The sequence below is a fragment of the Haliotis asinina genome, chromosome 10, assembly GCF_037392515.1.
Source record: "Haliotis asinina isolate JCU_RB_2024 chromosome 10, JCU_Hal_asi_v2, whole genome shotgun sequence".
Classification (NCBI taxonomy): domain Eukaryota; kingdom Metazoa; phylum Mollusca; class Gastropoda; order Lepetellida; family Haliotidae; genus Haliotis; species Haliotis asinina.
Genome location: NC_090289.1, coordinates 51,303,618 through 51,312,798, shown reverse-complemented (window position 1 = coordinate 51,312,798; position 9,181 = coordinate 51,303,618). Strand labels below are relative to the sequence as shown.

The 9,181-nt window shown below is 39.3% G+C and overlaps 1 protein-coding gene across 1 annotated transcript; it reads right to left on the bottom strand.

The window, feature by feature from the left end:
• Window positions 1–255: 255 nt before the first annotated feature.
• LOC137297939 (poly(A) RNA polymerase, mitochondrial-like) lies at window positions 256–8,943 on the bottom strand. The gene is made up of 8 exons (XM_067829930.1): window positions 8,787–8,943; window positions 7,877–8,064; window positions 7,107–7,304; window positions 5,777–5,986; window positions 4,254–4,477; window positions 3,065–3,285; window positions 1,959–2,051; window positions 256–1,534 (listed from the first exon to the last, which is right to left on the bottom strand). The coding sequence occupies exons 1-8, from the start codon at window positions 8,929–8,931 to the stop codon at window positions 1,137–1,139; spliced, it is 1,677 nt and encodes a 558-aa protein (XP_067686031.1). The 5' UTR covers window positions 8,932–8,943; the 3' UTR covers window positions 256–1,136.
• Between the last annotated feature and the right edge of the window lie 238 nt (window positions 8,944–9,181).

The window sequence follows — 9,181 nt, the reverse complement described above, 5'->3', positions numbered from 1 at the left end:
ATGCATTCATTTAAAGACATTATGATACTGATGCATAATATTAGATTAAAACAGATTTGGAAAGATTTGACTCATAATTATATACATGTATCTTACCTATAGACAATGTTAGTGTTCGGCCAAAATGTACCTATCACATTAAACAGACTGTGATGAGGCAGAGTGTCATACTGGTGAACACTCACTGGAGCTGAAGGATTAAGTCTGAGATTCAGATAGGTGCATCCTTCTAAGATGGAAGAGCTAAGCATTGGAAAATCTTTCAAAGTTTAATATTTGTTACATTCATATTAAACAAGATCATCATTCACAGCAATGCCCATTACAGTGTTAAAGGAGCACTGAAAATGCCCTTTTTTAACAAAACAGTGACTTGTCTTGAAAGTCATAGCCAACCTCACTTCCACAAACAGACCATTTAATATCATGGACATAAGTAAAATGTCTACAAGAGATCGATTCATTTGAACTGAGAGTTTTTTCCCAAGGTTACCATGTATTTAATCTTTGCAAAGTCATCATTATAACTGAACTGTTCAACAAAAAAAAAACAATTTGGTATAGCTGTCCTTGAAAATGACTCATCTTGCATTATACCATTGTCCATTGGCTTTGGTAATATTATCCACATCGTATGTGTCTGATACACACTGTAACATCCACTGTCAATCCTACTACTATGTATGAAGAGATTGTCAATTCCTCTTTTTGTTATAACCCTACATATCTAGGCTGTATCATCTAGTACAGCTCTGTTCAGTATCATCAACGTCTCAGAGTCATTCAGGTGTACACAACAGGACCTGAATCTGGATTAATTAAAAGGATTTGAACAACAGCCTAATGCCAATGTCTTCTCATAACTGCTTTCTTGTGCTCTGATCTGAATAAATAGAATTTCCATATTCACCTGTAATGAGCTAAAAATTTACCATGACCACCGATGATTTCATGCACAAACAGTTCACTGAAAGATTTCAGACTACAGCAATTGAACAGATGACTGACAGACTGACAAGTGTGGACAAGCATGGCGAGGATGCATCATACATAATACTCTATACAGTTAAGCCAGGATATGGTACAAACCAACATGCAGTACATGATTGGCAAAACACTTCACTCTGTCCTCCTGGTCACCGGAGGAAGGAGGCCGAAGACAACATGTCGGTGTCAGTTCTGGGAAAGTCATGCGTCTGCTTCTGTATTGAGTCGAAGAGAGAGGATGTATGTACAGTTGATGACTGAGTAGAGTCTTCTTTAGAAAATAAACACATAATTCCCCAGTCCTCTGAAGAGTCAACATTACTGTGAGTGTCCAATGTTCTCAGTGCATTGAGCATTTCACTCTGTAGGTTGATGACCTCTGTTGGTGCCATGCTGCGGCTGACGTTGAGGGTGATGTCTAAAGGGTTCTCCACCTGCATGGCACTGTCTGTTGTCTTGTCGAAATCGGTGCCCGTTACAAGGGATATTCTACGACGTCGGAAGTTGAACTTAGTGTAAAATGAGAAGAAACCATAAAGCAACTCCTCTGTAAAACAAAAAGAAAAGAGGACGTATTGTGTGATTTCAAATAAACTGGGCACAGGTAGAATCAGTAACAGCATTTAAAAAATGTTTACAGTAGTTTTTCTCAAGACATTGATAGTAAAAATGGATAGAATAATCACATATATCCTGCAAGTTATCAGATATCTGCTAGCCATTGTAATTTGATGGCAGCCCAAATTTCTTTGCTATCTTTTCTATTGTTATAGGGTGTCAATGACCTCCCATTTCTTGCTTGTGACGTCACCTTAGCTTATGTTCTATGATGTTGTGGGGTTTATACAACACAAAATAAACTTTTACTAACATTGTTTCATGTTTGTTCATTTTAGCACGAGCTACAAATTCTATCTATTTCAGCTATAATAACTCTGATGATATCACACTCTGAAAAATCATCAGCTCACCCAGACTTCTGGTGTTTGAGGGTTTCGGAAGAATGTCCAGATCTCGCACAAAGTAGAAACTTCCTCTGCCATTTAAAAATTCACTACTGGTATCTGAAAGATCGATGCAAAAGACTGACAAACAGTGCATGTGTGTATGCATCTCTCTCTTTGAAATGAAGGCAAAACAATGCAGGTTGCAGATGTTAACCACAATATCCCTGTACAACAAAGTGAACCAAATCAGACGCATAGCGATCTGTAAGACATATTGAAGCAGAATGCATGCTTTTGACACAGTGTTAAGATTTCAACACATCAGTCCCATAAACTTGCCATGACATATTTCAGTGCAAATAACTTTACTGTACTTTCAGTCTCTGCCAAAGCATTTTATTGGGTCATCCTCAATAATCTCGAGGGTATGTGTTCCAATAAATCTCCACTATATGATCGATGCATCTATGGCTCAGCCTGATGATTTTATTACCTCCCTTGGCTGGCTTTTCATCCCATCCGGTGTTTGTGCAGGGTAGTTAAGCGCACTAATCACACTCACTTTTTAAATTTTTTAACCAATTAAACTTGGCAACACAACTGATGCAGAGGTACTCTGAAAGAGGTAGAGTGAGTGAGTGAGTTTAGTTTTATGCCGCTTTTAGCAATATTCCAGCAATATCACGGCGGGGGGCACTAGAAAATGGGCTTCACACTTTGTACCCATGTGGGGAATTGAACCCAGGTCTTCGGCGTGACGAGCGAACGCATTAACCACTAGGCTACCCCACCGCCCCTTAAAGAGGTAGAAGGCATTCTTCTTTGTATTTTTATAAGTTTCGGACCAATCAAGTTGTCTGTATGATTTCCCTCAAAGAGTCACACTGCAAACAAACCTTCCACCCTGCGACCATTATCTTTTTTGACACTGGCAAGCTTGGTTGTCGTGGTTGCTATTGTGAGAAATGCTGAGTCAGCAAAGGGAGGTAAATCATAGATGCATCTAGGGTATAGTGGAGATTTATCTGAACATGTACCCTTGATATTATTGAGGATGGTTATTTGGACACACTGTCTAAATGCTTGTTACTGACATGGACTGGTGGTATGAATCCATCAGTTGTACCCACCTGCCATGGTCTGCATGGCACCAACTGTAGGCAGAAGCTCCTGTGTCTGCAAGTAGTACACCACCATGGCCAGCAGGATGAAGTTGGTGGCGTACCGACCTGGCATTGGTCGTGTGATCAGCTTGTCCCGCGCCCATTGCTTCACAACACTCATCAGGGGGTACACGTCAGGGTTGTAGCATCCGTACACAAACATCAGCTCTGATAACTTGTGTGTGATGCTGAAATACATTGGATATATGGGACATCTGAATATTTTACCAGACCATCGGACTGGCTTGGTGTAAATTTAGACCATCCATGAGTAATCTAGTGCATCTTGGGCTGTCAGATGGACCTTCTTTCTCACACTGATTAAAGATAATGTTATCTCTGCTAATAAACAATTGGAAAAACATTGTATCATGTTCTGATAAACATGACAGTGAGCTCACTTACCAGGAACAACACTAATACACTGCTTGTCTTAATAAAAACTTGAAGTGTAAAATAGGTTTGTTCTTGAGTGTTACTGTAAACATTCTCTTAATCATTTAGAGCTATATCAGATATCTAGTAGGACATTTCTTAATCAACCATTGTAATATTGATGACTGAAATTTTGCCATATTTTAAGAAAATGCGTTGCAGTGAGAGTTGAACTCAGTTGATGAAACAGTCCACAACACACACTGAACAAGATCACAAATTGTGACATTTTCATCCTTACAAGACACAACTGAATCAAAGAACCTTGAAGAACACACTGTTTCACATTCCTGTCGCTAATTTAGTATCTCTGAAAAGAATATGGTATCTCAAATCTGTGTATTACAAAACAGAAACTAGAGATTGTAAAAAACAGATTTGGGAAAGCCATCTAAACAAGAAGACATTGGCATCAATAACTCCACCTGAAAACACATGTCACATATGGCTTCCCTATCTGTAACCGTTCCAGGGACAATTGGGTATAACATGCACCAAGTCAAGGCAAGGGTCATAACTCTGTAACAAATTGTAACTCTGTAACAATTTTTCACACTCAATCAAAGGTATTCATATCCTGAAAACACATACCAAATTTCTCTATTGACATGTTTATCTATAATGTTTTTTGAGAAAATCTGTCCCTTTTATTCTGGACAGAAGGACAGACGGAGCTCAAACCTATTTCCCCATTGCTTCATGGATCATAATGTAAACTTACTTGTCATGGTAGCTGAGATCACATCTAACACCTGCAAGTTCGTGCCGGAACCGTACTATAGGCACCCGAGCCTTCAGTATGTTCTGGAAGTCTGAACACAAGGGCACATAACTCTTCAGAGTCTGGCTCAGGCTTTCCAACAGTCTCCGGTTTCTCTGATCTTCTGACAACCTGGCATAATGCTGCTTCGTTGAGATGAACTTCATGTCAGTTCTTCCCAGTTGCTGCATAAATATGATGATAAAATCACTATGAATTACAGAATCAAGTTGAGCTCTCTTTGACACTTCATCAAGTATTTAAGTGAGTGAGTTTAGTTTCATGCTGCTTTTCGCAATATTTCAGCAACATCATGGCAGGGAACACCAGCAATGGGCTTCACACATTGTGCCATTGTGTGAGTCAAACCAGGAACACCTTAACACTGGTCTTCCCCAATACCACTCATCAAGAATGAAATAATATCCTTGGACTTTAAAACAGAAACACAAGTTGGCTGGTTCACTGTGTACGTGGAGGGGAAAGAATTCAGAATTCATGAATAATGTCTGACCCTCAGACAAATCTGGCACATTTCACCGATGGTCCAGTGGAAGTTTACAACCTGCTGGCCCCAGTGTAGGAGGGTATATTTCACAATGACTTTGAATGAAGTTGTCATATGTGACGTGTCACACTCGTTTGCTGTTAATAAATTTTACATTTGATAATAATTTTATTGCCAATGATAAGAAATGTTCAGTCTGAAATGATTTTTATTCTATGTGTCCTGTGAATTTTCAGTTGGTCAGACAGACATCTGAAAATTAAAGTACTAATGTCCTGTTACTTTGAAACACTATTCTTGAACACTATAGGTACAATGAAATACAACAACACTGATATACATGAAAAACAGCAGTAGCTAAACTGTCAATCAAGCATGTACAACATCCCCAGTAGGAGACCAAAACTGTCTTACCAACAGAGAAACCCAGTCAATCTTGAGAGTGCTGTACTCTGTCAAATGGACCAGGAGAGTGGACTGGGTTTCATCAACTATGAACCATTCCTTAGACCATTCTCAAACCTTACTCACCTCGCCCATCTGGGATAATTAACCAATCCTTAAATATACTGTGGAGTGTAGTGTGTGAAATAAGGTCTGTCTGACCACCCAAGACTGGCCAGATTTTTGACAGACAGTCGAAATTTACAGCTAGCCAGTCTGTTTGGCAATCCATTTTAGTAACATTCTGGTAACATTCTGGTAACATTTTGAAGTTGATCTCCTGATGTCTGGCTGGGTTTCTGGCTTATTTTATACAATGACTTATTACTACCTTTAGACTTATACTTTAGACTTGGTAATCAAACATTATAAAACATTTCATTCCCTGTGCAAAATGATCTGTCAAAACCCTCTGCTTGTTCTCGATCATTCAAACTCTTGTTTACAAAATGTATACAAACACTGAAACTGCAACAAGCATTGATGAAGATACATTCAACTGTTCAATGTAACAGTTATGACAGCAACTTACAGTGTCTGGTGGGAAGATATCACAAGTGAAGTCCAGATCACAGTCTGTCCACCCAAAGCCATTAACACATGACCCAAATGGCTTTATTTGGCAGTGTGGAAGTATGCCTGATAGGGCTTCTTCTATGGCTGACGCAATGAAGAACCGCAGACGTTTCTCTCGCTGAGTAAGACGCTTGCATCGATGGAGGCTATCCATCTGATCTGAAATCTTTAACAGATAATGACTAATGACAGTAAATTGAACATTGTGCAGTACTAGTAAAAGGGTACATCATGCTTATCTATGTTTCAATAAAGAATGATGCTTAGATTCCTTAATGTATTCTTAATATTGAAAGTTCAAAATTTAGGGTGAGTCAGTTTAGTTTTATGCCACACTCAGCAGTATTCCAGAGGTCTGCAATTAATCGAGTCTGGACTAGACAATCCAGGCATCAATCTGCGCAAATAGGAACTGATGACATGTGTCAACCAAGTCAGTGAGCTTGACCACCCAATCCTGTTAGTTGCCTCTTACAAGCATGGTCATCCTTTTTGGCAGGCATGGGTTGCTGAAGACCTATTCTAACCCTGGATCTTCACAGGTGTCAAAATTTAGAGGTCACCAAATACTATGAAAAGAAAGTATTTCCCTCCAGGTAACCAAGGTAACAGGGTTTATAAAATATCAGCAAATCTATATCAATCCATTATTACAGTGACTACCTGCGGTACTCTGGCTCCAAAAGACAGAAACACCCAATATCCTTGAACATGTTGAATGGATATTCCCAATAAACATGACATATAATTGGCATATGCCACAAGAACAATGTAGAAAGGAACTTCAACATAACCGCCAAAATACATCCTTCTGCCAATTGTGTGGATTCCAATAGACAGAATATTGGTCTCCTGCAACCTTATTTGTTCACTTTGGGTAAGACAGTAGCTGAAAGTTGAAAGATTGTAATCTTAGCTAAAAGTGTGCATCCATTCTCCAAATGTTGATAACTGAAATCTCTGGTAGAGACTTGAGTTGTTGAAGGTAATAATTATATAGTTGGAATATTGATGTACATCAAACAACAAACCTCCACTACAGGTAATCATGGCAAATTTAAGACAAGGAGGTTGACCCAAATCCGGTACCTATGTTCAGTCAACAGCAAGCACCAACAGAATAGTCTCTGGACACTGTCTGTTCCTTCCAAGGCATATAGGAATCACTTTGGACACTGGCCTATGTCAAAGGCTGGAATATACCTTGATACAAGGCATACAAGTACACACAATCATATATCTTGTTATATACAGGTAGACAGTGGACATGACACACATCTACTTACTGACTGGCATTCCTTCAGACTTGAAAGCATGTGTTCATGGGAGGAAATATCTTCTTTGTGAGCTGGTCTTTTTTTAATACTGTGTTGGTTTAGGATCATCACTCTAGATTTGACAGGGAATTCCCCAAATGAAAAACCCGTGTCCATCATCAGGTCGGCCACTGATGTCCTCTCCTTATACTCCACCATGAAGAAAGACTAGGATAAAAAGGCTTATGTTGTCAGAGCGATTGGACCAGGGTCTACATTACTCAGTGCAATAATACAGGCTAAGTAAACTTAGCCTCAGTACTTTCCGTTACACTCCTCTACAGTAGTGGAGTATAATGAAAAGTACGGAGACTAAGTTTACTTAGACTGTGCAATTATATTAATCATTTTAATTGTCATGACACAAATTTCAAATGGGAGTTCTCCATTACAACCTGTTGAGTGACTATGACAATTTAACTCCAGATAATATGTTTGTTCATTCAATTCTAACATTACATCATACATGCAGGTAACATGGTAATGATTTGTTTAGAATAGAATGGAAGTGTATCACAAGAGATTCACATGTCAGTACTAATGCATGGTGGTATTGAGAGACAATAATTTGAACATGCGCATGAACCTCATGGGTCACAACTGCACATCAGATGCTTGATCCATAGACAGGAGTTATGGTTAATATCAAAAGAAAAGTTTTGCATCCTTTCCATAAAAATCTGAACATATTTTTCAAAGGTGCCTCCCTAGAATATAAGAAAATATTTTCACAGCATTACCTTTCGTGCCCGATGGAACTGGACAGCTGATTCTATCATGCCATATTGTTGTAGGTGCCGACACACCTGGTCCTTGTCCATTCCCTGCACCACCACAGTGCGATGTGCCACCTCCCTCATTCCTTCCACAAAACTCTCATATGTACTCACAGATTTTCCACCTTCATGATATCTTCCTGTTCTCCCATCTGCAACAAAGCACAAGCACAGACAGAACTTAGCAACACATTTCAGGTGTCAGGGGCATCTTCAACATGGATCAAAAGAAATGTGCAGAAATGTTAAAAAACTTTGTGGGGCTTCCTATCTCAGTGGTGTTGTATGTTTCTGTTGCTGGTCTAATGCAGCACTCTGCAATATTCCAGCTGTATGACAGCAGTCTGAAAGGGATAAACACAGAACCAAACAAGGAATACTTGGGGATGTTGTCCAAACAACCACACATTCTTTGAACATGAATTCTGGGGATGATTCAATCTAAACCACAAATGTGTTAACAAAACAATTGCATCTAGTTTATGATTGGTTGTAGCTACCACTGCATGATTAACCATGCTCGACTATCTCTCTGAACATCATGATGAAATCAAATGTATTCATATGAGTAGTAAAAACGCTCATGGAATAGGTTAAAAGGTACTTTGTTTGGACAACATCCTCAAGCATCTTTGGACACTACATTAGGTGAATGGGTCTCTGGCTGGGTATATATACAAAGCAGTAGTGTTAATAGGTATAACCAGTGACGTGGTTCAAACCTCTGTGCTCAAGAATTATACAGCGTCACTGTGCATGGTCAACGTATAACTCCTGGCTTTATAATAAATAAGTTTATTGGCACAGCATGACCGACACTAGTGTAGTTGTGACACGTCAAATAACTGTCGGGAAATCATATCGAGTGCTCCACCTGTTCTGTTTGAGCCACCAGGTCTAGATCCGTAATTTTGTGTACTGGGTCTGTGAAAACAGACGCATGGCCATTCGATGCCTAATGACATTGGATAACGTCTGAGGACATGCCGGCGAAGCATGTTTGGCAGACAAGTCGCCATATTTGTAACTTTTAATATCCGGAAAGTGTAAGCTTCACTTGATGGGTCATATGTACGGGGACGATACAGCAGTTGGTAATGTGGATAGCCTTATAATATCTTTACACAAAAGAAAGGAAAAGCAGGATATCTGCATTCCACAACAGCAGTTGTACCACGCGTTTTTGTCAGCTGCGATTACATTATCTTCTGTTAATGCCTGGTTAAACGATCCGTATAGAAGCTCCACACAGGAATATATGATATGTGG

Excerpts from the sequence above, each read along its gene's own strand:
- LOC137297939 (XM_067829930.1), bottom strand. The coding sequence starts at position 8,931 with ATGGCGACTTGTCTGCCAAACATGCTTCGCCGGCATGTCCTCAGACGT. Across the intron at positions 7,305-7,876 it reads AGTTCCATCGGGCACGAAAG|TCTTTCTTCATGGTGGAGTA; the intron begins GTAATGCTGTGA and ends TTTTTATCCTAG. Across the intron at positions 3,286-4,253 it reads GATCTCAGCTACCATGACAA|CATCACACACAAGTTATCAG; the intron begins GTAAGTTTACAT and ends AATGTATTTCAG.